Source organism: Catharus ustulatus, chromosome 9 (assembly GCF_009819885.2).
Source record: "Catharus ustulatus isolate bCatUst1 chromosome 9, bCatUst1.pri.v2, whole genome shotgun sequence".
Classification (NCBI taxonomy): Eukaryota; Metazoa; Chordata; class Aves; order Passeriformes; family Turdidae; genus Catharus; species Catharus ustulatus.
The window spans coordinates 30958161-30985613 of NC_046229.1; the positions used below are offsets into that span (position 1 = coordinate 30958161).

Below are 27453 nucleotides of genomic sequence, written 5' to 3' on the forward strand. Positions count from 1 at the left end.
TTACCCACTGAGAATGAGAAGTGCCACTAATCTGGAATGATGGAGGGACAGTGGGACTAGGGAAGCGACCACCCCTTTGTACTCGGCGAGGCTGCACCTCGAGCGCTGCATTCAGTTCTGTGCCCCTCGCTTTAAAAAGGACATTGAGGTGCTGGAGTGTGTCCAGCCAAGGGCAGCAAGGCATGTGAAGGGTGCAGAGAACACGGGAGGAGCGGCTGAGGGAGCTGGGGGCGTTCAGCCTGGAGAAGAGGAGGCTCAGGGAGGAGCTCATCGCTATCGGCAACCACGGGACAGGAGGTGCAGCCAGGTGGGGCCGGCCTCTTCGGCTGGGAGGACCAGAGGAAACGGCCCAGCTGACACAGGGGAGATTCAGATTAGATATCAGCAAAACGAAATCACTGTCGGGGTGGCCAGGCATCGAACAGGCTGCTCAGGGAGGTACTGGACTCGCTATCCCTGGCGCTGGTTTAGCGCTTCTAGCGGCGCTGCTGCGTGCACGACTGCACTCGGTATCACCTCGCAGCTCTCCCCCAACCTCGACTCCCATCCTACGGCAGCACCCGCGGGGCCCCGTGCCCGCAGCCCCTCGCTAGGGGCCCCGCTGCTGCAGGCCCCGGCTGCCGTGAGGGACGCGGCGGGCCCGGCCGCGCTGCGGCGGCTCCGGGGGCGGAAGGGGCGGGCGCGGCTCGCCGGCGGTTGGCGGGGCCGCGCCGCTTCCTGCGGCTGAGGACGCGCTCGGGCGGCGCTGCGGGACCGCGGCTCGGCGGCGGCGGCTCGGAGCCCGCGCCCGGCGTCAGTGAGTGAGGGAGGCGGCTCCGCGGGCCGGGGGCGCGGGGTGGGCCGGGCAGCGCTGCCCGCGGCCTGGGCCGGCATGGGCTCCGCGGCCGGGCTGGGCTGGGCTCGGGGCGGCCCTCGGGCCGGGCCCGGTGCAGCGGTGCCCGTCCCGCAGGAGCCGAGTTGTGCCGCGGGCTGCGGGGCCGCGCTTCGCCGGCTGAGCCGTCCCTCAGCCTGTTGCTGCCCCGCGGACAGCGCGGGTTAAATGCCTTTATTTTGTGTATGCGCGCGCGTGTGTGTGTGTTTTCCCCTCCTCCCCGGCTCTAACTTGGGTTTAGGGGATTAAATGTGGAGTGGTCGGGGGGCTAAGAATAGCCCCGCGCACGTTGCCGTGCATGTGCGGAGCGCTCCGAGGGCCGCTCGGCGCTGCGGGCACACGGGACAGCCCCGGCTGCGGGCACGGATGCGCCGAGCCCCGAGCTCGCCTCCCAGTCGGTATGCCGTGCCCTAATTCCTAAAGAATTCCTAAAAAAAATTTCCTAATTCCTAAAGAAAGGAATTGCCTTTCTTTATTTGCGGGGAGCTGTGAACCTGAGTAATTTGCAAGTGTGGCAGACAGCAAGTCTGAGCTTATTCTTCATTAGCTATCTCTGCTTGTGTGTCTGGGATAATGCTCCTAGAGAGTGCTGCGTGGAAAATGAGATTCTTCTTCACGTAGCCAAACAGAGCTATAACAGTTCTGTAGTTTAAATTAAATTTAACAGTTCTGTAGTTTAATTTAAATTGTGCCAAAAATATTTTGCTTATTGTTGGATGCAAGGCTCCAATCTAATAGTTTCAGTCTTCCAAAAATGACCTTATTCTTCCTAAATTTATTTTTTTCCCCTATTTTGAATGCTACTTGAGTTTATTTTAAGGTTTAATTAATTTTCATTCTATCATTGCTTTTCCCATAGTTCAGTGGATTCTCCGTTTCTGGAGGGGTAGAAGCCTGTGACTATCACTGTGGAAGCAGAGCACCCTTCTGTTCTTTTAATAGATTTTTTTTTTTTTTTTACAAAAAGTTAGGCTTATTGCTTTGAATAATAATTGAATTAAATTTATTCCTAAGTAAATAGCTACCGAAAATGAAATTGGGGCAAGCAGTGCCCTTGTGAAAAGGGTTAATTTACATTAGAATTAGAAGGTAGTGGTTGAATATTAAAGACCTGTACAGTTTGCAACTGTTATTACTCTCAGAAAATGAATATTTGGAGTGGAAGTGTAGTGAGTATCAGGCAGCATCGTTCATCTTTGCAGATGTAGTAGCATTATTAGTATCCCTCTTACCTCTGGGGCACAGTTATCTTCAATTTCCAGACACAAGTTTTATCTTCTATCAAATTCTGGCTCTGCAGTGTAGCTGGTGAGCAGTGCTGTGCTGTTTATTAGGTGCCAGCCTGCCTTAAATCTCTGCTAAATGTGTGAGGGAGAGATACCTGCTGGCTCTGAGCAAGGAGTGAGAGTGAGCACTCTGTTACTTCTGATTTTTTTCCCCTTTGATAGAATAGTTTTAAGGATGCAGGGAGGCAGGCAGTTTGCTGACTTTATAATGTGTGTGCTCTCTTTGGTGAGGAATCTTTGTGCAGCTGTGGTGAAAATATTTTTAATGTTGGTGATGTTTTCTTCTGCTTTACTCCCTACAGTCCAGGTGTTGTTAGTCTGGGCTGTGAATTTATAACTGGATAAGAGCTTAAAGGCACCTTAGTACGTGGTTGTGGGCAGCTCTGTTCTCTTAGAGGGAGACTGAAGAGGGGAAAGAAGGTTCTTTTGATTTATAAATCAACTCTTCTTTTCTGTTCTTTTTTTTTTTCCTGTTGGATCAGGTCTCGAAGAGTAGGGTGAAGGTTTCTCTTCACGGTGCATGGACGGAAAGCCAATGCGCAGGTAAGGCACAAAAACAATTGTTCTTCTCTTCCCCAAATAGGATAAATCATGTGAGTTGGTTTTGTACGTGCCTGGACTGTGAAATGTTGTGTGGTTTTGGTTTTTTTTAAAAAAATCTGGCTATGGGGAATTGGGAAATAAATCATTCCTCTTTAATCCTTTTTTAAATTTATTTAGTTTTCAATATTTACAAGACCAAATGTCTTTCAGGAACAGTATGGAAGGCAAGTTACTGTAATTCTCCATCCCCTTTTCCACTTCCCCCATTTACTGTCATATTTAAAATTCAGTATTTAATTACTTAAGTATTCAAACTGTGAAAAATAAACTGCCTGGGAATAAATTTAAGCTTGATTTCCAAGGGGCATTTTTTCCCCCCTTAACGAAAGGAATTTGGTGAGTTCTTGAGTGAAAAGGAGATTTCCTTTTCTAATTATGGATGCCAGCTGCCTCAGCTCTAATGAGCTGGAGATGCAGCTGAAGTTTAATTCAGGGGAGTTCTTGCTGTGGTTGTGTCAAAAACATTCTCTCCCATAGAGAAAAAGTTGTCACAGTAATTCAGCACAATGACAGGTTTGCAAACAGGGTTCCCTGCTGGTTCTTGTTGATTTTCCTTGCTCTATGGCAATCCCACGACAGAATTGAACAGAAGATACATTTCTTACATGGTACAGGCTGTGTGGAAACAAAGTTGCCTGAAGTTCTTCACCTCTCAAGGAGCTGGAGAGAACTCATGCAGCTTGCTCGGTCTGTTTGTGCTCTTTGGGATGTTGAAAGAAGGAAAACTTTATTGTGGGCAGATCTGTAAACACTCATGTAAGAGACGGCAAGTTTTAACCATAGATGAATATATAGAACATTTTTAGACACAGAAACCATTAGCCTGGGTTCTGTGTAAGGAGGTAAGTAGTCACTTAAACTCTTGAAGAATGGCACAATGTTCTTTTAATTAAATGAATTTTAATAAATTTAATTTGCTGTGCTGCTGCTCCAGTTCAGCAGTGAGCAAAGCTGGGACATGACAGGGGCATCACTGAGCCCCGGTATTGTGCTGCATTTTTGCTAAGATAAGGAATGTGGTTTGGTCAGTGAGGAGCTGTATGTGACTGTTACAGTGAATTCCTTTTCCTCCAAGATGGGTTAAATAGCAGATGAGCTCTCTTTCATTGTAGCCTTCTTCTTTGGAGATTGTTTAAATCTTAACCAATGTGAATCCACAGCTTTTTAGGTTTTGATGTTGTGCTCCATTTATCAAGACGTTTTTGCAGAATGACATAGAACTGGTGACTAGCTTGGCTTGTGTTCTTGTTTTCTCCCTACTTTTTGTGTTCCTGATGGGGAAATTGGTGTTCTAAACTTGTTTCTGTGCCTGCTGTTTTCTGTGTGTCGCACTGAGGCAGGGAATTCAGACACTGGACTTGCCATTGTGGAAGTTCTGTCTGCCACTCAATTTTAGTTTTTGTGGTGGGCAGCAGCACAGAGCTGAAAAAGTGGAGGTTTTTTATTTTTGCTGCAGCCTGGCTTGACAGGCAAATTTCTGCTGTGAGCTGTGGACTCCAGTTCTTGAATACACTTGCCTGTTTTAAGGGCCTCAGTGTGGGTTGTTAAAATTTCTGTTTGTTCTCCTCCTATTGCCTGTCTTAGCAGAAAATGATAAAAGGTTCCTGATTGGATTTTCAGCACAGATCTTCCTACGAACTCCAGCTAAGCAGATGGCAGAGCACTTTCTTTTATCCTTTTGCTCAGGGCTCTGAAGCCAGTTTAACACCCCCATGTGGGAGTTGTGCTAGGTCCTGCACCAAGAGGGGAGCGAGGCTTGGCTAGTAGTGGGTTAATAAACACGGTGAGATGGTATCAAATGTGTACAGCATTCAGAGGGGAGGAGGAACAGCTTGAACAGACAAGGAATTCCAGCTATTCCTGTCAAGATTATAGTAGGGAACACGAGTTGCTGCTGCAAACAGGATTTACCCTGCATTAGGAATGAAGGGGTGGTTGGGGCAGGCTGTTCTTGCTCGCTCTCAGGGAGAAGCAAGAGAATGTGGCTTTACTGAAGGGAAAAAGAAGGCAGCAGGGACCCCTCAGTGAAGGGCATGGTCCCACAGCACCCAGACAAGGAGGGCAGAGCAGATCTGATGGCCAGGGCCAGTCAGGAGTCCTGCACTCCTCAGACAGGTGGGGATGAGGAGGGAAGCAGGGAAATCAGCTCAGAATGGGTGAGTACAGTCAGATGCAGACATATCTTTAACTTAGCTCAGGCACAAGGGCTTGAGCAGTTCCCAAACAAACTGGGGAAGCTCTCCCAGCTCTTTCTCACCCAGCTTTTTTCTGTCAGCCTTTTCCCAGCTTACAGCTGTGCTGTATCAGAGCAGACTTGAGCAGCCAGACCCTGCAGGAGGAAAGAGGCTTCAGATGTTGATTGTACATTCAGGAACTTACTCAGCTACCTGGACATAGTTCTTTCCCAAAACAAACTACAAAAGGCTCAGGAAGGGTTTGGAAGACTCCACTCATGACCTCCTTTTTCAGAGTATGGGCATCCTCAGTCAGGGTGAAACTGAGTTTTCTGGGCTTGGTCAGTAAAAAAATCAAGCAGTGTAAATAGGGTCAAATACACCAGATCCTTGCTGTTTTCCTTTTGTGTAATGTAAAATAGTATTTCAGCCAGGTTTATCTGCTTGTTTGCATATCTTTGTTGAGAAAGCTTACCGAAACTTGCTAGCTAGGCAAGAAAATGAATCGGTGGCATTTTCCCTGATAATCAGACTTTTAGCTAACTTAATTCCTGGGGTACTGATGCCACAATAAAGCATTTCCGTTTACTTGGTTGGCATGCTCTGTTGCTAAAAGCTGGGCCAAATCAATGGCCCTTGTTCTTGCAGCTCTGTAATGAGTGTAGGAAATATTTCTTAATTTGAAATCAAGGCATTGACAGAAATCACTGCCCATTTGGTTCGTTATTTTTATTTGCTACTAAAATCTCTGGCTACTGAAATCCACTCTGGCAATGTATGAATTTTTTGGATTTCAGTTGATGTCTTTAGCCTGAGACATGTGTTTCGTAAGCCCTAGATCAGCCTGTTGTTTTCTGCTGAGCTGTGTTAAAGCCTGTTTGTAATCTTGTGCTAAAACACACATTGTCTTAAAAAAAAATGCAGATTTGAAAGTTAAGATGCCCTTATGACAGCATGGGAGAGGATTTTCCCTAGGTGTGTGTTATTAGGTATATTTTGAACTTTGGGAGGAGCTGCTGTAAGGATGGATGTCTCATTGATGCCTCTGTTAATGAATGAAATTTTGGGCACTGGCATAGTGGGATAAAATGGAGGCAGAGCAGCCTGTTTATTTAGCTGACTTAGTGTTGCAGCCTGCCTGTGTTCCCATTTGTACTTCTCAGCAGTGTGCTACAAAAACTGATCCTTTGTCAGCCCTTTCTTAATCCCATTGTATTTGCTGATTTCCCCAGCCCTGCATTTTGATGGAAGCTAATCCCAGAATATCTGCATAGCTGGGTGTGAATGTTTTATCCAGGCGCACACACATTTCCTCTGGATCCTCAGCCCTCCTTAATCACCCTGGCTATTTAGGAGCAGCTCTGACTTCGGTGTGGGGGGAGGCAGCTCCCCTGCCATGTGAGAATCAAGTGCTACCTTCTGTCTTTCACACCTCTAAGCTACTGACTCATCATTTCATTCTCTGTGCATATTTATGCATAATGCACACATAATGCAGTGGAATTATGATCCTCGTGGAGACACAAGCCAGCAGACGTGTCCTTTAAATTCACACTTCTGTGCCTGTGTGTAGCAGCAACCCACCGTGCTTCACATCAAGCATCTGGGTTGATCCAGCTTGGAAATTCTTAAGCCAATTGATCACTGGCTTCTGCACCACCCAGAGATAAGTTATGGATGAATCAGGAACGCTCATTTGGTTGTTATTCTTTTTTCCATCCGTTCAGTCTTTAATCATTAACCAGCACTTTCTCCCCAGGCGTAAGGAGGCTGGCTACAATGCAGGCTCTCAGATAAATGCCGGTGGGAACAATGCAGGAATGACTTCAGATCTTGCAAACCAGATACCTTTTCAGTGGGTTAAAGATGTGTTCAGCAGGGCCTCGTTTGGGCAGAAAAATCCTGTTCTGTCCTGGCTAGGGAAAAGAAGGGCTACTGCCTAAATCTGGCCAAGTAATCCCGGGGCACAAGGTGGTACATCCCTGCCTTGGCAGGGAGTCTTGGGCTGTGGGATTGGCAGGAATATTTTGTATTTCTTTTGGGCAGCATGGCCTTAATGTAATCTGTCTGTGCTTAGAGCCCATACCACTCTGAGATCTACTTTAGGGCTGGGAGATACCTTAGAGGAAAACCTACAGGTGTGACAGAGGGGTTGTGTGCTTTCCAAAAGGATGCCCTGTCCTGGGTGTGCACCACCTCTTCTGAGCTGCACTTACATGAAATGGGTTTTTATTTAAAGAATGCTTCTTCTGTGCTTTGACTGACAGCCTGGTCAAGACAAACTGTCCAGAGCTGTAGCAGCATGTGTCTTAAAAGAGCTCTTATTGTGTTCTTTTTGTCCTTCCAAGGATTGGTTTGACATAGTTCAAAACACTTAATACACAGTAAAATCGACTTAGCTTGCTTAGCAGGAGCCAAACTCTGCAGGGGAATGTTTGTCACCACCTTTCCCCATATTTTGGTAAAGGGATTAAATTACTTACCTTCTGGCCTTGGCTGCTAAGGACTATGAAAATAAGCCAATTAGGTAAATTAATCTTCAGCTGAGGTTTCTTGGGGTTTTTGTTGGGGTACCATTAATTGTGGTTTGTGTGTATTGCTGTAAGGAGAGTTTAGTTAATGCATTGTTTGTGAGGAACTTGGCAGAGCTTTGGGGATGATTGTCAAACCCCCCAAAGGTGAGTTTGGGTTGTAAGGGACAGGAGTGGGTGGAGGACAGTGAGAGGCAGTGTAACAGCAGGATTTCTCAGAGGTGTCAGGAAAGCAGAATGGTGATGGATGTAAAAAAGATGCAGCAGGGATAAAAACCCAAGGCATTTAAGGTGCAGAGGCTGAGCAAGAGCAAGCTGCAAAACCCAGAGGGGAGCCCCAGCTGGATCTGTGTAACCAAGATAGGAGGAAGAGGTAATGGTCTAAAACATCTGAATATGATGATCAAGGAGAGGGCATGGAGGGAATGGGAAAACAGGCGAAGATGCAAGTGAATAATTTGAGCTGCTGCAAAGAGACTGGTTTCCCAGTGCTTAGGAAGTGCATTTCACATAATAATGAGGGAAAAGGATGTGACAGTTTTGGGTTTTTTTCTTTCCTTCAAGTCTGCTGCAAATTGCATTGAGCCATGGCAAATGCAAGCTTGATTTCTTTTTAACTCTTAATATGAGCAGTGAGGTAATGACAGCTCACAAATGCCAGTGCACAGGGAAAACTGGTAGTGACCAGCATGTTTTGGTCTTTCAGTACATCTCCGAGGGCCATAAACCATCAATATTCTGATATTTTGCTCAATGTTCTTTAATTGCTCTAAGTGATGATTTTTCTTTGATGTGAGAAGAGGCAGCAGTTTCCTGGTTTTTCTTTAATTGCATGTGGAACTGGAAGATACTGTGTTTCCTCCCTGTACCAGTAACTTAGTTGATGTATTCTTAAGTGATTCTTCCCTAAAGTTACGGTCCTGACTTTTTGTTCTTCCTTTTTTGGTAGGTTGGTACTTGTTTTATCTTCTTGCTTGGTTTCATTTGGTTTCCCCTGCCTTCTACCGGTCTTGGGGAAGATTAGCCTTCTTTTGATGCGTGTCAGGGAGGGTGGATTGGAGTCAGGAGCCTCCATAACTCAAAAATAATTGAAGAGGTGATGATTGAAATGGGTACTCTGTGAACCTGAAAGATGCTTGTGGTAGTCTGCAGGGCATCTCAAGCTCCTGAAGTCTGTGTGACACTTTAGTGTGCTCAGACATTACCGTGATGAGTGACCCCATTAAAAAGGGAGGTAGAAGAGCAGGGAAGTTTGGTTAAATCATGGAGCTGGAACTCTTTGCAGTGGAAATCCATCTCCAGCCCTTGACAGTGGACAAGTCAGCTAAACTGTGCTTTGAGTCACTCTGTGAAATGGGGATAATGTGCCTTTGCCACACCAGGCTACGGTGAGGTTCAGCTCATAAATATGTATGTGTAGCTGGATATTACAGCTGTGTGTCATAGAAAGCATATAAAAATAGCAATAAATAGAAGCCTGCTGCAAGTGGCATTTGTTTACTTCTAAGCAAGCTTAGGTTGGGGATGGATTCCTCTTTCATGTGGTCACGTGCTTGTTTTCACGTCCCAGCGTGGACTCGCGCGCACTCCTGACGCTCTCTGCGGAGCTTTGGAGCGCGGCCGCCTCTGGGATCCCTGACCATGGTGCTGTATTTTTATCTGCTGCGCTGCAGGTGTGCCAGCACTCGCCCAGGAGAGACCGGAATGGACGTGACCAGCCGCTGCACCCTCGGAGACCCCAACAAGCTGCCCGAAGGCGTGCCACAGCCCGCGCGCATGCCCTACATCTCCGACAAGCACCCCCGGCAGACCCTGGAGGTCATCAACCTGCTCAGGAAGCACCGGGAGCTCTGCGATGTGGTGCTGGTAGTGGGGGCCAAGAAGATCTATGCCCACAGGGTGATCCTGTCGGCCTGCAGCCCCTACTTCCGAGCCATGTTCACCGGGGAGCTGGCGGAGTCGCGGCAGACCGAGGTGGTGATCAGGGACATCGACGAGCGCGCCATGGAGCTGCTCATCGACTTCGCCTACACCTCGCAGATCACTGTGGAAGAGGGGAATGTCCAGACCTTGTTGCCAGCTGCTTGCCTTCTCCAGCTGGCTGAGATCCAGGAGGCCTGCTGCGAGTTCCTCAAGAGACAGTTGGACCCTTCCAATTGCCTGGGCATCCGGGCTTTTGCTGACACTCACTCGTGCCGTGAACTGCTGAGGATTGCTGACAAATTCACACAGCACAACTTCCAGGAGGTAAGGAGCTGGAATTGTGATGTAAAATACGTCAACGTGGCCTGTGAGAGCTTTCAGCAACTCTCATTTGGTCCTTTTTTTCCAAATCCTGCCTTTACAGCTGCTCTGTGCCCTGATGGTGATGGGTGCCAGATGTTAAGTGGGGAAGAAAGAGGAAAGAGGTGCTGGCAGGCCTGTATTTTACCAGTGGTTTGTGTATGATCCAGCATTTCTTCCTTGAAAGATGTGTGGTCAGTGCTATGTGGGAGGCAAGGTCGTGGGTGCATTTGGATTTGGCATTGAATCTGTTGTGCCTACACAATGGTTTGATATTCCACTCCTCTTTCAGAAATATTCTGGATGCTGCATGGTTGGAGGGGAGACAGGTGTTAAAAGTGAGGACAACATATCAATATAACCCAAAAAATTTGATGTTGAGCTCTGGGATTGGAAAAGTGGGTGTTTGGGGAAGCATGAGGCTGCCTCAGGGGAATCTTCAAATCCCTTGTTGTAGCAGAACTAGAGCTTTGCATCTATTATTCAGCAGAAGCTGTCTGAAAGTAATTCAGATGTGTAATATTGTAGCTGACCTTTATAAACTCAAGTTTCTCATCCTTTGTTAATTCTGCCTTGATTATTTTTTTTTGGGGAAAAAAAAATACCAGCAGCTGGTTCAAAGGACGACCAACATAATAATTAAGGATTGTGTGAGTTATAGTCAGAGAAGAGTGGGTCTTTACTGAACTGCTGCAGAAAAATCTCCTCTTGCCACCAGCTTCACTGGGAGATCCTTTCCAAAGAGAGGAACTCCTGGTACTAATTTCCCCAGAGAAACAGCAGTATGGAAGTGCTGGGAATGATGGCAACTTGTGTCTGTTTGTTGTTGTTTTTTTTTTTCCCTTCTGACATGCAAGAAGCAAATTGAAATTGTATTAATTTTAGTCAGGCAGTACTTAAGAAAAATCTGAGCAGAAGCAACACAACAGAACACGACTGTTGGACACAGTGAAGACAATTCTTGGTATCTAACTGTGGTCACAACATCAGCTTCCTCCAAAAGCTGCAATTAAATACATCGTTTCTAACAAAATAGAATTTGCATCCAAATAGGATGAGTTTGTTTTTACTAGAACTTGGTGGTTTCCCAAATCCTTGCATGTTAGCTGGCCACTTCATGTGCTCTGTGCTTCTCTGTGCTTGCTCTGCACTTCTTTTCCTCTGTTTCTTTTTTTTTTTTTTTTTTTGGGGGGGTGGTGAGCAAGATGCTATCCAGATGGCTGTTTATTTTCAGTCCTTAGTTGTTTTACTGGTTATTAGATCTTGTTATTACATGAGTAGGACATGCTTACAAACCTCTAAATAACATTTTAACAGCTTGACAGTTTTGTTTTAAAATGTTTTAGCACTAATACTTGCAGCTGGCTGTTAAGAGCTGCTTGCTATGGGCTTCCTTTCTTTTGCAGTCCCTTGAAGACAACTTTCTCTCTTCCTTATCCATGTTAAAAGTACACGAAGGCAAAAGAGAAGAGAACGCTCTTCCTGAAGATTATGCAAATTCTAATAGACTTAACTTAAACACAGCCTCTGGAAAACAGAGGCTTGGATTAGAGCACTATTTCTTTGGCCTGGGCAGGTTTTGGTGTCTGTTTCAGTGCCCCAGGAGTTCTGCAGCTCTTCATCCTTAATAATCACTTCTTTTGCTTCCACTGTTTCTCTGCAGACACTGTCAGTGGTGCTGCTCGTTGGGATTGCATTCCATTCTGGCAGTATTCTCCACCTGGAGAGTGGATTGGTGATCCCTGGGGGAAGCCAGGCACTTGTCTATTTAACCATCCTCCACTGGAGGTTGAAAACTGATAAAAATTTGCCTTCCTGTGCGGAGGCTGCGTGGTTGTTGGCAGAAAGGAATGAGAGCTGGGAATTTCCTGGGTGGCAGCGTGAAGTATTAAGCAGCAGGCACCAGGCCAACCCATGCAGTTACTTTGAATGCAGTCTGAATTGCTTCATGTCCTCTGGTGTGCTAACCTCTGCTTCTATTAATTTTTATGTGTATTGCTGCATTACATCATTAACTTCTTGGTAAAATGTTTTTCCAATTTTTTCCATTCCTCCCAATTTAATTTGTTGCCTATAACCTCTAGTGGATTTTGTGCATGTAATGTGAAATGGTTCTATTAACAACTCCACTGTAAAAGAGCAGCTTTTGTGTTTTTTTTTCTTTGTCTCTTGACGTTTGTGTGAAGGGGAAAATTATATTTATGGGTGGACAGCTAGTGCTTTTATCAACAGACAAAAATTACACTCCATATTGTATAGTCTGACATGAATTCTCTCTGTGAAACCACTGATGTATAGGAATGCTGCAGAGGAAGTGAAATCCAGCCAATTCTTGTCCACTAAGCTAGTCAGTCGAGTAGATCATTAATATTAGTCAGGTAATTATGAGTGTCCTGATAATTAAGCCTAAATAAGCCAAAACATTTTAAATAATGATTTGTTTTACTATGTAAACTAACAAGTTTTACAGTAGTAATAATTTGGTTTAAAGAAGTGCTTTGAGTGCTTTGAATTTTGAGGCCATCAGTGCAGCCAGGTGTCCTGAGGGTCAAAGGGAGAGAATGGAGGAGCATTTTTAACTCAGGAATTTCCACAGCTGCTGTTTTCAGACTCTGAAGCTGCTTTTAAAAACCATCAGACTAAAGTGTACACATAAGCTTTGTAGGAGGAAGGGAGACCGTGGAAAAAAGCTGATAAAGATCTTTAGTGACCAACCCAGTTCCTGCTTAAAGGCTGAAGGAGTGTGTGGGCCAACCTTGTAGTGGCCTTTACTGTCCCCAGAAGCTCAGAGTACCCAAGAACCAAGTCTGGTAACTGATCTCGGTGTCCACTCGGTTCTTTTTTAACAATGTTTTCTGTTGTCAGTAACTTGGTGATCCCTGCATATTTGTTCAGTGCCCTTAAATAACATCTTCAGGTGATTAAAAGGACTGTACAGCTGGCTGCTGCTGAGATGATCGTGTCAAAGAGTGTTTTTCTTTAATTTATGCAGCAAATCATGAAATAAGTCACGGAATTCTAATGTGGTTGTGGATGATAAGGGCAAGCCAGCATTCAGTTATTTTCTGTCCTTGAACCTTTTGGAAATTGCAGGCTATAGACTGGGAGTGCTTTCAGGGAAGGTGAGCTGGCAGTTATCAGTCAGGCCATTTCTGCAGTTTTAAATTTGGTTCTTGCACCTTTCCTATCTATCTGCCTGGTGTCTGTGCTGGAGCTGTGGTGGTGTGTGAGCTCCCAGGGCAGTCTGACTGACTCATGCTGTGTGAGCAGTCCTCCAGCAGCAGCCAAGGCCTCCTGAGAAACTTGGTTGCTATCTTGGATGCTGAAGGAATTAATGTGTTTGTCAGTGGCTTGACTTTCACAAGAGATCAGTCCTTAGGGGCTCGGAGGCTCTGATTCCCTCTTCAGTGCATCTTGACTACTGCACACTCCATGTGTATATTTAGAGCAAATGAAAGAGGCAGGATCAGATGAGTCTCCTGAATATTTTCTGTTCTGCTACAAATCAGGCTTTCTGTGTTCTCTGCAATGCCTCTGGTAACTTGTTTGAGACTCTTATTTTTGTGGTCTGTTTTGCTTTGCTTGTGAATCTCTGCACTCCAGTGCTGCTTTTTAGTCACGTATTTATTGCGGTTTTATTTCTGCTTTATGTGTTAGACACGGCAAGCGAGGAGACTGATTTTAAAGAAAGGCTTTGTTTTTCCTGAATTTTGAAACCTGATCAGTGCCTTCTGTGGTTTAACCCTTTAAAAGTGTTAAAGGGTTTAAAAGGCATGCCAGTCTAGAAGTGTCTTGTTGTGTTGCTGGGGGCTGCCTTCTGCCCTGTGCAGAAAGCCCTTCACGTGTATTGGTATTGATGGGGATTTGGCTTTTTCTGAGTCAGTCCATCAAGTGCTGGAGTGATGAATGGCTCTGATGCTTTGTCCTCCCTCCCTCCCTTTTTCCTCTGCCTTTCCCAGGTGATGGAGAGTGAGGAGTTCATGCTGCTTCCTGCCAACCAGCTCATAGACATCATATCCAGTGACGAGTTAAACGTGCGCAGCGAAGAGCAGGTGTTCAACGCCGTGATGGCCTGGGTGAAGTACAGCATCCAGGAGAGAAGACCCCAGCTGCCACAGGTAATCTTGGGCACAGTGACATTCCAGGCTGCTTTTTCCAGGGGGAGAGGAATGAGGGATGGCAGGGTGGTGCCAGAGTGCTTCTGAATGATATAAAGCTGCTGAAATTCTCTCTGACTCCCACCTGTGTTAGGTGGTTTGCACTGTCCCTTCATCTGGGCTGGCCAGAGCCTTCATTAGGGGATTTGTTGCATTGTTCCCAGGTAGGACTTGCCAAACGAGCTCACTCCAGCAGTCTGTCCAGACAAACCTGCCTGCACTGCTTGGAGAATCATATCAAAACCCCAGTGGAGGAGAAAAGGCTGGTCTTACTTTGCAGTGCCTCTTTAAGCTCTGCTGCTTGATTTGTGTCTCAGCCCTCACGATGTTACAGTGGAGCTTGTCAGAATGGTTTTGTTGGAATGTGATGCTTCATCTAAGCCAAGGCATTTCATGGAGCAGAACCCATTCTGACAAAGCTGTCAGCCCAAAGCCTCTGAAGTCTCGGGCTGGCTGATCAAAAGAGGTGAGCATCTGCCTGCCTCGCTGCTTCTGCTTTGGAAAGAGACATTAAATGCAACTTTATTTACTGGAAAGCTTTTGAAAATGGTTTTAAGTAAACAAACCAAACTGGAAAAAGCTGCTCTTCTCAAGGCAGCTTCTGATGCCTTTATAACTGTTTGTCTCTGTCTATACATGCTTAGGCCTTCAAATTCTAAACCCTTGTGAAAGATGTGTTGTTTCTTACTGTTCATTTACTCTGCAATACCACTCAGGTTTAAGAGAGCTAAATGGTTGATGAAACCACTAACTTAATTAGTGTTCAGGCAGATGTCTTGTCATCTGTAATTTTCTAAAGGTTTTCAGCTGTTAATAGATCCAGTGGATTGTCCCTTTCCAAAGACTGATTTTCTGCTGGGTATCTAAATTGGAATATTGAAAAGGCAAATGTGCTGTGAGAAAATCTGCATGTAACTACAATTCTGTTGTTTTCCATTTGGCTTCTTGCATCTCTCTGGGTGTCTGTGGTTTCAGCAGAGGTGTTCTGGTTTGTGTTTTAGGTCCTGCAACACGTCCGCCTGCCCCTGCTGAGTCCCAAGTTTCTTGTGGGTACAGTGGGTTCTGATCCACTCATTAAGAGTGATGAGGAATGCAGGTAAATCTCCTCAGCCATTTACAGAATTGGATTATGTGTTCCTCGGAAACTGTGCTCATTTGTCACTGGTAAATGGGTGATGCCTCACAGTTTTATCTTTGGTAACTGGAAGGATAGGAGAAGCAAGAAAACCTGTTTTCTATTTGCATAATAGTCACTGGTGCACCCTGGAAGTGGTTTTGCTCTTTCAAGTTTTCAGCAAAATAGCAAACTTTGAGTGTGCAGTTTGACTGCTGGTGAAAGACCTTTCAGTGTATTGATTTTCATTTTGCCTTTTTGTTTTTTTCCCCTCTAGTCATGGCCTTTTATTGCAGATTATCTCTTGCATGGCTTTCATGATGATCTCAGTGGAATCTAAAGTAGTTTTTCTATGTAGAACGTCTGCACTTTGATAACTGAATTGATCTCTGGGATTAGAGTCTGCTCTTTCCCACAAGAATAATGCAGGGAAGTTGTAATTTCCTCCTCTTATGATATGAGCCTCACCTTTCTGGTTCTACAGAGCTCTGTGTCATCCACAAAGCACATGGTTTATCTTGTGCATGTTTTAAAGAAGTTCAGGGCATAGGCTAAATTGTTCTCTTCCTGAATAAGCATTCATACTGGGGTAATTCCACATTTGTAGAGGGAAGGAGGACCTTTTTGTTCTTTGTTTTATTCAAGGGTTTGGAATATTAGGATTAGTCCAAGTGGCAAGTCACGAATGGATGGACAGTGTGAGCTGGCCAGAGCTGATGGAGAAAATCTTCATCAGAAGGGTACTATCTCCATCTATTGGTCATGTGTGTGTTATGTATTTGTGTGCTTTCCAACTCCTGTTCTCTTCTGAGAGAAGAGAGCCACTGACTTTGAAGTTTTAGCTTGAGGCAGGCTGGGTTTTTCTTTTCTGCACAGTGAGCCTGATAAATCTTTTTTTTTTTTTCTTTTTAATACATCAGTCTTTTTTTAGCAAGCTGTATCTATTATTAATTCTGACCAAGCACTGGTGCTGGTTTGTTGCTGTCACTGTGTCAGTGGCTTGTAAACAACCGAGGAGTGTTTAGGTGACAGCGCACATTTAACCAGGGCTGTTCATGCTCTTCTCGTGTGAATACCTGAGCTGCATGATTGGTGCTGACTGCTCTTCCCATCAGATTCGCTCCTGAGACTGAGCTCTGGGGGTTAATATTTTCCTGTCTTGCACAGGGATCTGGTGGATGAAGCCAAAAACTACCTGCTGCTGCCCCAAGAGCGGCCGCTGATGCAGGGACCGCGAACGAGGCCGCGCAAACCCATCCGCTGTGGAGAGGTGCTCTTTGCAGGTGTGTGTCCCTGCAGGTGTGTGTGTGCTGTCAGCAGGAGCTGCTGGAGGGTCTAGAGGGGCTCTGTGAGGAGGGCTGAGGTCACTTGGTCTGTTCTGCCTGAAGAAAAGACTGAGAGGAGAGCTCATCACGGTTTGCAGCTTCCTGGTGAATGGAAGAGGAGGGGCAGGCACTGATCTCAGCTCTCTGGTAACCAGCAATAGAACCCGAGGGAATGGCCTGGAGCTGTGTCAAGGGAGGCTTAAGTTGGATGTTAGATAAAGGTTCCTCACCCACAGTAGAGTCTGGCACTGGAACTGACTCCCCAAGGCAGTGGTCACAGCACCAAGCCTGACAGAGCTCAAGAAGGATTTGGACAATACTCCTAGGCACATGGGGGATTCCTGGGGCTGTCCTGTGCAGGGCTAGGAGTTGGACTTTGATCCTTCCAACTCAGGATATTCTGATTCTGTGTATTTTTCCCACTGTCTTTGGCCAGGAGACCCCAGGCAGGATTTTCTGGTGGTGGTGTTCCCATAAAATCTTCACAACCTGTTTCTGATGTGACCTGTGCATTAATATTTGAAAGTTTGAGTTAGCTTATGCTTTCTTACGTGGTTTCTTTGGTGCTGTGAATGCCACAGCAATTCCAAACTTCAGTCCACACTCTTGAAAAATCTCATTTTATTTTGTAATTACAAACCTCAGAAGAAGTGACTTAGAGATGACTCTGAGGGGATGATTTGTGCCAGGAGCACAGGCAGCTTGTGAGTGTTTTTGTGACCCTGTTTTTGGTGTCTGGCTGCAGTGGGGGGCTGGTGCAGCGGGGACGCGATTTCCAGCGTGGAGCGCTACGACCCCCAGACCAACGAGTGGAGGATGGTGGCTTCTATGAGCAAGAGGCGCTGTGGTGTTGGAGTCAGCGTCCTGGATGACCTCCTCTATGCTGTGGGAGGCCATGATGGCTCCTCTTATCTTAACAGTGTGGAAAGGTAGGTCTCCATAAGGCCCCTGTGCAGTTTCAGCTCTGAATGTTTAAACCTGGGTGCAGCCTCTTAGGAATGAGTTCATTTTGCCATTTCCTCCTCCCTGATGCAAAACACTTTGTCACATTATCCCCAGCTTAATGGGACAAGGAGAGGGGTCTGGGTGTATTGTTGGAAGGAGTGGTGATCCTAGTTAACCTTCCTTGCAATTGCATGTTTGCTTTTAGTGTTTTTGAGGAAGGTGAGGTTACAGGGAGCATTTCTGAGATGCTGAGGGAAGGATCCTGGAATTCTATTGTGAAGTGGCAACTTGAGAATTAAGGAACCTTGGCACACAGACAGAAGAAGGAAAATAGGTCAGTTTTAGGCCTGTGAAAGATTAAAGTCAAACAAGTTTTACCAAGCTTCCTGTTTCTGAGAGCTGCATAGGGCAATTCCCATGCCTGAAAGCCACATGACTCAAGCTCTCCTACCACTCTAAGTCTTGGCCCTGTAACAGAACCCAATGAGCAGTACAAATACCTCCTCCCACCTCCAGCCTCCCCTTCTTCCCACCTATCTCTTGAATGCTCCTAGCCTCCCAAATCACAACCCCAGCATTGCATCTCCCACATCCTTCACTTCCTTGCTATGCACTGTATTTCTTTGTCTCTGGATTCCCAAGTCCATCTTATTCCTCCATGTTTTATCTGGAAGTCCCAGTGCTGGTGGAGTTTTTGTGTGAACAGCAGGGAACAGAGCAGAGTTAACTCTGACTGCTGCTCTTTGCTGCAAGCTACCACATGCCAGCCAGTCTCCCTCAGGAACCTGAACCTTTGATCTTCAGCTTGATTCATCCCAACCTGCAGTTTGAACATCCCTGGAATAACACGTACTGGATGCATTGTATCACTTCAGGCCTTTTATCCAGAGCTGTGTTGCAGTTGAAGCTCAGGATAGGCAAGTTTCACAGCCTTAGGAGAGCTCCCAAGCATGGGAGAGTCTGAAGCAGACCTAGGCAGGTAACTTGTGCTGTTTGGTGTGGTTTCTTTTTCCAGGTATGATCCAAAGACTAATCAGTGGAGCAGTGATGTGGCTCCTACCAGCACCTGCAGGACCAGCGTTGGAGTAGCAGTTCTTGGAGGTTACCTCTATGCTGTGGGTGGCCAGGATGGTGTCTCCTGTCTCAACATTGTGGAGAGGTACTTTTTAATTGCAAAAAAACAAAAAAAAATTGGGACACAGCAAGATAGAGGATCTCTTAGGGGGTTTAGCTGATGCAGACAAGCTGGAGAGGAGATAAGAACTGTACAAATCTTACAGGGATTTTTGTTTGGGGAGAACAAAGTCAATCTTCCTGCCCCTTTTTGAAGATGTCAGCACTTCACTCAGCTCTGGTGTTTATTCTTTTGCCAGGTATGATCCCAAAGAAAACAAATGGACTCGAGTGGCTTCCATGAGCACCAGGCGCCTGGGAGTGGCAGTGGCTGTGCTGGGAGGCTTCCTCTATGCTGTGGGAGGCTCTGATGGAACATCCCCTCTCAATACTGGTATGCCTTTTGCTCTCCCTTAATCCCAACCAGCATTTGTCCTGCTCCTGGGAGCCCATCATATCCCCAGATGGCTGTTGGATATCTTAGTGATCAGTTTGTGGAGGTTTTTTTTCTTCTTTAAATATTATTTTGCCATACAATAACTCACTCTCCAGCCTTGTGAGCCCCTATTACCTGATTGTGTGTCATATTTTTACTTTCTCAGTGCTTCATTTGGCAGTATGTCCCAAATACATGGATTTGATTGTTTGCATAGCATTTGCAAGCATTTTCTTTTTAAAATTTCTGCAGCAGCCATTTTTGCTGTAGGAAGGAAGGTGCCAAAGGAAAAACTGCTGCAGGTCAATTTGTAGCATTGAGTGAATATCTGAGTGTGATTGGTGCTGGAGACAGGAGAGAGACTAGCAAGAGTTCTTTGGAAGAAAGGAGAGAAGAAACAAGTTCATGACATTTTTGGTGGGTGGAAGTTGGGTCCAAAAGTGCTGTGCCCACCCTGCTGACCAAAGACCTTCCCTTCCTCCGCAGTGGAACGCTACAACCCCCAGGAGAACCGCTGGCACACGATAGCCCCCATGGGCACGAGGAGGAAGCACCTGGGCTGTGCTGTGTACCAGGACATGATCTATGCTGTGGGAGGCAGGGATGACACCACAGAGCTCAGCAGTGCCGAGAGGTACAACCCACGCACCAACCAATGGTCTCCTGTGGTGGCCATGACCTCCCGGCGGAGCGGGGTGAGTGCTGTGCTTCAGTTGGAGCTTTCATGGTTTCCAGATTCTGTACTGCACTGGTGTGTGACTCTGAACTTCATCTGAAGTGTTGTTATTAGCAAGTTCTCTTCACAGCTCAGTTAGACAAAAGAATTCTTTTCCAGCCCCAGAACCAAGGACGCCGCTGCAGCTTCAGGCCCAAAAAGTGTAAACAGCAGGGAATGGAGGAGAGCAATTGTTGGAACAGTGGAAACTGAGAGTTTTAGACATTCTGTGCTGACAGGCAATGACCCCCAGGAAAATGCTGCTTTTGACCTGAGGCCTTGCAGAAGGCTTCCAAAATTGAGTGATAGAACTGGGATCAGTGGTAGTTGTCACTGTAGTTTGAATAGAAGTGTGTAATATCATATGGGGGAAGATTCAGAAGTTAAGGTTTTAGAATGTAGCAAGATGGAGGTTTGGGGCAGAGGTTTCTTTCTTCTTCACCTTCTTCTTCATGGGTCTAGGTGGGATCTTGTTTAATTGGATAGAAAAGTCTGCATTGCAGGTCATGGGTGATTGGTTATTGGGTTAAAAGTAAAAACAATTTAGGTGTTAATTCTTAATTGGACAGACTGGCCCTTAAAAGGCCTTGTAGAGAGAGAGATGCATGGCCATTTCTAGCTTGTTAACTAGAAGTGCTGTAGAACTCATTGTAATATAGATAAGAATTAATAAACAAGCAATCTGGGAGGATGGGACTGCAGAACCTGGAGCTGGAATTGGATAATGAACCCCAATATGGAAATGGACCAGAACTTATAAAAGTGTGAGAACTCGTGACTTGGAATCCATCTTGGGTGTAGCCACGGTCGGGCTCTTGCACTGCCCAAGGTGAATCCTTTGAAGGCCATTTAATAAATCCCTACTTTATTCCTTTAGCACTGTCTAGATTGTTCCAGGTAGCCTCTCCAGGCATCAAGTGGGGCTTGGTGGGCTCGTCCATGTCATACATCACCATATGGGGACAGCAGAGTGTCATTGTGCTCGTGGGGAGGACGCAGAGCAGGGTGGCATTGTCACTCTTCTTGTGGGCAGAGCACACAGTGAGGTGTCAGTCTTCTCATGAGGCTCTTCTGCATCTTCACCTTTTTACTGTGATGGGAAAAGTTTGCCAAAAGCTAGCTAGTGAGACTAGAGGGTGAAGAGATAGCCAAGTCATGCCACAGGCAGCTGTTTGGGATGGGGAAATGAGTCATTTGAGGGTGTTCTGAAATATTTTTGGGCCCTGATATGCGGTCAACTAAGCCTGAAACAGAGGAGCTTTTAGGTGCCATAGCTGTACTTGGTATGAGATGCCATTAAAGAGCACTATCAGAATAGTACCTGTGTCTCTCTGGATGAATTAGGAGGTGAAAACACCCACTTGCTCAGAGGAAAAAGCTGGGAAACTGGGTTAGCATGTGTTTAGATACATATTCCTTGCCTTGAGGCATGTGTGGGAACAGGGTTCCTGGGCTTTCACTTAGGCTGTTGTCTCTCCTCACTGAATCCTGTGAGTGACAGCAAGTTCCCAGCAGCTGCTGAACATGGTGCTCTTTTGTCAACAACAGATTACTGCAGTGATTTCAGCAGTCATCATGGCTGGGGAGATAGCAATGATATGGTTGTTTATCATTAGATATTGGATTCTGTGGCAAAGAGAGGATGAGTTCCGTGTGTGTTGGTGTTCCAGTGAGGCAGGTATGAATCACACTTTGAGCAACCACTGGTTTTGGAGGCAGAGAGCACATATTTATTTCTGTTCTCCAAGCACAGAGTGAGCTGTCCACTTTTCCAACACTGTCCACTTTAGTTTCTCATTAGACACTGCCTTTTTATCATCTACTTCTGTATTTGCTTTCTACAGAAGCTGTTAAACGCATCCAGCTGTATTTGCAGCTCTTCTGACATCCTCAAAGCCACAACAGGGACCATTTTACATTGTGTACCTTCCCTTTTCTCTGTTATACTCTATGTTTTCTACTGGAAATGATCATGTTTTTGATGTTTTGTTGATTTTGTGCTTCTGCAGAAAGGCTAAATAGAAAGTCTGGAGGCCAAGGTGTTTACAGATGGTCCAAGCCCCAGCCTGAGAGGTTTGGAACAAGGGGCTTGTCTGTGGTTCTGCTGCTTTAACCAAGCCTTGTGGGCTGGTAGATATTCTTCTTGGGGAAGACTTTCAGTCCAGAACATAAGTTTTGTATGAAAAAAGTTTATATTCTTATGTATTTATCATAATTCAGATGGTTCTATTTCTTGTAGCTGGCAGTAAGGGGAGCCCTCTGCTTTTTCTTTGAGAGATTCTCTATTCTGAGATATATATTTTACTTTCCACATCTCTTTTTTTTAGGGTATTTTGTTTGTCCTATGCCCTAAAGAAAAAAACCCCAGCCTTCTCCTACAGACTGCCTTTCACCAAACATGGTTGTTAAATAGTTTTATTAATATTTTCATTTTAGCCCTTCTTTTCATGACATCCCAGCTAAGTAGCTGCTGTCTGCTGGTTGTTTTGCAGGTTGGCCTGGCCGTGGTGAATGGACAGCTGATGGCAGTGGGAGGCTTTGATGGCACAACGTACCTGAAGACCATTGAGGTGTTTGATCCAGATGCTAACACGTGGAGGTAACTTGAATTTGTGTGACAATCAAACAGTGAAATCCAGCTGGAGCTGTCCCAGGGCACCATAACAGAGAACCTGTGTGAGGTAGAACCATCACAACGCTCCCATTCTGGTTTCTTGCCTTGCAAGAAAGAATCAACATTTTGAAAGTATCCTAGTATGTCTCTTTTGTTCATTTTGGGCTGAGTCTCTTCTGCTTCCCAGTAAATCTGAGCTCCCCCTTAGCAGGAGGAACTCACATCCATCAGGTAGAGTTTGGCCTGTTGACTTCTTGCTTCCAAGCTGAGACAGTGATTTCTGAATCCTTTTGGAGGAGCTGAAACACTTTGAGCACATGATGTTATTCCCCTTTCAATCAGCAAGATTCAGCCACTGGAAGAATGTCCGAGCTGAGACAAATAATATGAAATTGCTGATCAAAATTATACACAGAGCAGAAAAGAGGGAAAATAGCCTTTCCAGTCATAACTGTACTGGAAAACAATTGCTTGTGTATTTATTCCCAAATGTAATTAGCATAAATTATCAGGCTCCTGTGGCTATTTTTGCCTCTCTGGTTATCTGCAAGGGAATAGAAAGAAAATTGTGTCCTTATTCTTACTAGTGATAGTAGTAGCTTAACCCTTCACTGATAAGAATGGCTGTCATGAGCAGCAGTGGAGGAATTTCCCTTGGTTTGGTGAGCCATGCAGCCACAGGATCTTTTGAACTGCTGAAGAAACCAGCTGAGGAGAGAGTAGTACATTCATCAGATTCCTTAGTGGAATGGTTTCAGCTACTCCCTGTGACAGTTCAGAGTTAGGAGTTACTGCCTGGCAGGCATTCACACAGTTTGGGAGATCATTCAAGGTATTATTAGCTTGTGGCTTTTTTCCCCACTGAACTCAACATAGGTGACCAGCTTCTGTGGTCTTCCCTTTATTTTGCTTCTTTTGTATCTTGAAGATACTTTTTATTTGTGCAGCTTGACTGAGAAACTATTCTGATGCAGTCTGGCTTTAACAAAGCTGTTCGGAGAACTTGTTTCTCCTGTTCCTGCCAGCAGACTCCAGTGGCACAGAGGGGAATATGCAGCTGGAGTCTGTAGGGATCTGATATCTCTGTGAAATGCAGACACCATTGCAGTCAGCAGATGGTGCTTGGGATGTGTTATATCTTGCTTGGATCAGCTGAGTGTAGGGGTTTAGAAATATAAATTAAATTAGTTGAATTGTGAGGACTGAGCCTAGTCCTGTGTTACCCAAAATGTAGCCTAAGGTCAGCTGCAGAATACAAATTTTTTTTTCTATCTTGCCCATTACTAGACAGGGAGCAGGAAGTATTTGAGTAATAGAAATTTGGTGTCAAAACAAGCAGTAGTTTCTGTTCTGAGAGAACAGAAATCCATGAGCAAATACAGCTGTTTACTTTTGAAGTGTGTAATGTGAGAAGCAAGGCTCACTCTTTAAAATTTTCAAAAGTTTAGTAAGGATAAAAGGGACTGTACACTGCAATGGGGTGCTTGGCAAATTGCCAGAGGCACCCAGTTAAGCTTGAAACAATTTTCTTAGACACTTTTTTATTACAATGACTAAATGCATATTCATGAGAATTATACATATTCAAACATTCCTGTGAGTTTACATGTTCTGGGAATTCTTTTGCTGGGCTGGACCTCTCACTTGTCTCTATGCCATCCTGTAGATGAAGTTCATATATTTTATTTCTTCTTGAGGCTCTGTTCTGTTGTTTGACACTTCCTGATAACCTGGAGGGTTGGTAGTAAATCCCTTGCATTTTTTTTCTCTTGGTGTTTATTTTCCCAGCTCTTCTCAATGTTATCTTACCAGTCAGATAAGATACTCCACAAGTGCATTGAATCAACATAGAGTATATTTCACACAATATTATTCCCACCATTGACAGTTAGTTACACAAAAGCATTTAACATTACAAATAGTCTCAGTTACACAAATAAAAGCATTTAACATTACAACACATAGTCTCTATTTTAATATTTTGTGAAAAGTTGAGCTATAATATATTTATCACACTGCTACACAGTGCATTGGCTATAAAAGCTGACTATATTAAAGCAGTTTAAAATGGTTACAACCAGTTCTATATCAAAATGGTTGTGTTTAATAATAATTTGTGAAAGCCAACAACTATATAGTTATTTATAACATGTAAGGTGGGTGCTCCACAACTACTTCATGGCCCATGGTGATAACATGGGATGGTTCAGTCTTTCCCATGGCAGCTGCCAAAGGTTGTGTCCCCGTGGAGGATGTGACCCTGGAATGTTGTCCCTGTGGAGGGTGTGACCCTGGAATGTTGTCCCCCTGGAGGATGTGACCCTGGAACGTTTTCTCCGCAGGTTGTACGGCGGGATGAACTACCGGCGGCTGGGCGGAGGCGTGGGGGTTATCAAAATGACACACTGTGAATCTCATATATGGTAAGCTTCCAGAGGGAGGGAGTCCCCTGCCTTCTGATTCCTAGAAAAAACTGAAGAGACTTGTTGACACTGGACCTCTTTGCAGCTCTAGTATGCACGGTCTAGATCCAATGTAACTCTTTGCCGGTGAACTCTTTCTATGGAATTATAAAAACTGACTTCTGTGAGAGTGTGCCCAGCGGGAGACCACGTTGTCAGACTCCAGGGAACCACTGGACAAAAGTAGAAGTGTTGCTTATGTCCGTATTTTTTCTAAATAGTTCTACATTTTTGAATAAACCAAACTGTAACAGTTATTGTAGCGTAAAGGATGCTGGTGTAGAGCCCACACTCTGTACTGGGAGTCTGGCCAGGAGGAGGGATTCCTGCTTTCCCTCCTGCTGTGGGAGCAGTGGATGTGGCAGCTGTTTGGTGGGCAAAGGAGAAAAAGTGATACAGCAAACATTGCTTTTGCCTTATTTACAGAGAGCTTCAAAAAAAAAAGTACTTGACCTGCAAGGTGCCACCTTTGCACAGAAGCTTTTCTGTGCACAGAGTATATTTATTTTTTCATTTGATTTGTATCATGTATTTCCTTTGTATCGCTCACAGCGATGATTCCAGCTTTTTATATACATCTGTGTGTGCATATATATGTATTTTATATATATATATGTATATGTGTGACTTGCATTTCGAGCAGCTGGTGGCTTGGGCAGGGCCGTGTCCTGCCAGCTACTGTGGTTCCAACCCTTGTGGTATGATCTGGGGTCTCTTAGAGGACAGGAGAGCTGTGAGGATGGGTGCCCTGAGTGTCTTTTCAGAACTGGAACTCTCATCACTCAACTGAATCAGTGAAGTGCCCAAAAAGGATGAGAGGAAAAGGATTTCAAACAATGCCTTTTTACTGTACAGAAGTTCAGCTTTTCTCTTCTCTCTCCTGTATGTGAAGCTGTGCTGGTATGAAGGAAAACCAGCAGGAGGAATTAACCCCACACAAATATCTTGCAAGAGACTTCAAGTTGGAGTTAGAATTCAATAGAAAGATTACAATGAATGCAGTGAATACAGAAAGACTGGTTTTAAACCAGTCCTGTTGGAGTAATGGATGAGGTCTTGTCAAAAGTGTTGGTCCTGTGGAGAGGCCTGGTCCTTCTCTGGTGGTGGTGGTGGTGGTGGTTGTGTCTAAGTCCCGGGCCCCCAGATCATAGACCCTCAAAGCCCAGGCAGGAATGTTGAATCCCTACCCTAGGGCAAGGGATTTCCCAATGTAATGATGGAATCCCATGAGTCATAGGATATTCTGGGGAGTCCTTGGTGGCCCACTGGCAGAGATGACCCCCCTGAGGTTGGGTGTAGTTGTCACTGTGCAGACTGAGAGAACACTGCACCCAGCTCACAGCTGGTACAAAGGACCCACCACCAACAGTTCATCAGGAACAGTGCAGATGGGTGTGGAATACACTTTGGCTGCACCCACTGGTACTTTCTCTTGCAACCACTGACAGAACCTAAATCCAACTAGTTGTAGCTCACTTCTAAAAGCCTTTTTCCTCCTGTTTGCCTGCTCGATACCAGTTCTTGACTGAAGCAGGGTGCAGGTATCACCTGTTAATTCTGGCACCCACTCCTGTTCTTGCTGGAAGGGCAGACCCACAGTCAGCTCAGAAAAAAAGCTCAGACCAGCCTCACCTCAGCTGCCCTCTTGTCTGTGTCTGTAGAATTCCTGACCATGATGGATGGTGTCCTTGCTTTGAGTGATTTGCCTGTGCAGGGGTAGAGCAGGGAAAGGTGTGAGGCTCATTTAAGAGTTTGGAGGGGAAGGGCTGTTTGCTGGCACTGTGAATAACTGTGGAGTCACCCAGGGGTGGGGGGAGAGCAGGGAAGAACTCAAGACTCAACAGTTCTGTTTGTACTGTAATTTCTATTGAGTATGGAAGAATGACCTTTTGCACCTGATCTAACTGTGGACCTTACTAAGATTGATTTTGAAAATGAGGACTGTAAATTCTTGAGATGAAAAAGGCAGTGCTGACATCTTAAGTTCTTTAACTTCATAGTTTGATTCATGTAACTCAGACTTTAATGTGCTTGAATATAGTAAAAAATACACTACAGTCATAAACAGGACATTAAAACTTTTTTAAAATCCCCTTTCCCCCTAAAGGTCGGTATTCTTGTGTTTACATATGAAGATCATTTGCACCTTTACAAGGAAAACAAGTATTCTGTAAACAAATGTTTACATGTATCATTTATGCTTTTTTCTAGCATGAGTAACTTGTATAAATAGTGCTATCTTAATAAATTTCTTCTATGCTGTTCTTGGTTTGTTCCTTGGGCTTGTTGAAAGCAGTGGGGGGGGTGTTTTTCTGTGCTTTATGTGGACAAAGATGTTGGAGGGTTTTTTTTTCCAGATCAATCCCAGTAAAAGACACTTAAAACTGCTGTTTATTGTTACCCTGCACATCACTCAGAACCAACTTTTTCTGGAAGGAAGCATCTGTACCATGGCTAAATCTTATCTCTGCTCACTTAGCTGTGTTTATCAATGAGTACAACACAAGGAAGAGGTTAAAAGAGGCTATAAGAATTTAGGTTTTTAGAGATGATTTATGCAAATTTGTTGGAAAGAGCTGAGGATTAGATTTAAAACTTAGCCCTGGATATAACAGCCCTGTTTTCAAACCAAATACAGGTGCCAGTTATTGCCAGACCTTGTACTCCTTTGGCCAGTGCTCTCCTGACTCCAGATAGCAAAGTTTGTCTGAGATATATCAATAAAGGAAGCTAAAGCACCAGAAGTGATAGTTAAAGTAGCTGCTGAGCTGCCAAGACCTTTACAAGATCACTTAGCTGCTTGTACCAGGGTAAGAGTTACCAC

General features: G+C 45.0%; 1 protein-coding gene across 6 annotated transcripts; it reads left to right on the forward strand.

Annotated features, from left to right (window-relative positions):
• The first annotated feature begins 217 nt into the window (after positions 1–217).
• Positions 218–26894, forward strand: KLHL20 (kelch like family member 20). 6 transcript variants are annotated; one of them, XM_033067057.2, is made up of 13 exons: positions 218–307; positions 2640–2700; positions 9139–9712; positions 13708–13866; positions 14907–15001; positions 16187–16302; positions 17090–17273; positions 18305–18448; positions 18663–18796; positions 19325–19533; positions 22046–22152; positions 24510–24590; positions 24676–26894. In XM_033067057.2, exons 2-13 carry the CDS (start codon positions 2678–2680, stop codon positions 24704–24706), a joined length of 1857 nt encoding a protein of 618 aa, XP_032922948.1. In that variant the 5' UTR covers positions 218–307; positions 2640–2677; the 3' UTR covers positions 24707–26894. The 6 variants fall into 6 exon arrangements, with proteins under 6 accessions (XP_032922948.1, XP_032922947.1, XP_032922949.1 ...); XM_033067056.2 differs by having other exon boundaries at positions 266–438; XM_033067058.2 differs by lacking the exon at positions 218–307 and adding an exon at positions 674–792.
• Positions 26895–27453: the final 559 nt, after the last annotated feature.

Coding starts and splice junctions, on each gene's coding strand:
- KLHL20 (XM_033067054.2), top strand. CDS start 9,107: ATGGTGCTGTATTTTTATCTGCTGCGCTGCAGGTGTGCCAGCACTCGC. Junction 13,867..14,906: donor GAAGACCCCAGCTGCCACAG/GTAATCTTGGGC, acceptor TTTGTGTTTTAG/GTCCTGCAACACGTCCGCCT. Junction 18,449..18,662: donor TGTCTCAACATTGTGGAGAG/GTACTTTTTAAT, acceptor TTCTTTTGCCAG/GTATGATCCCAAAGAAAACA.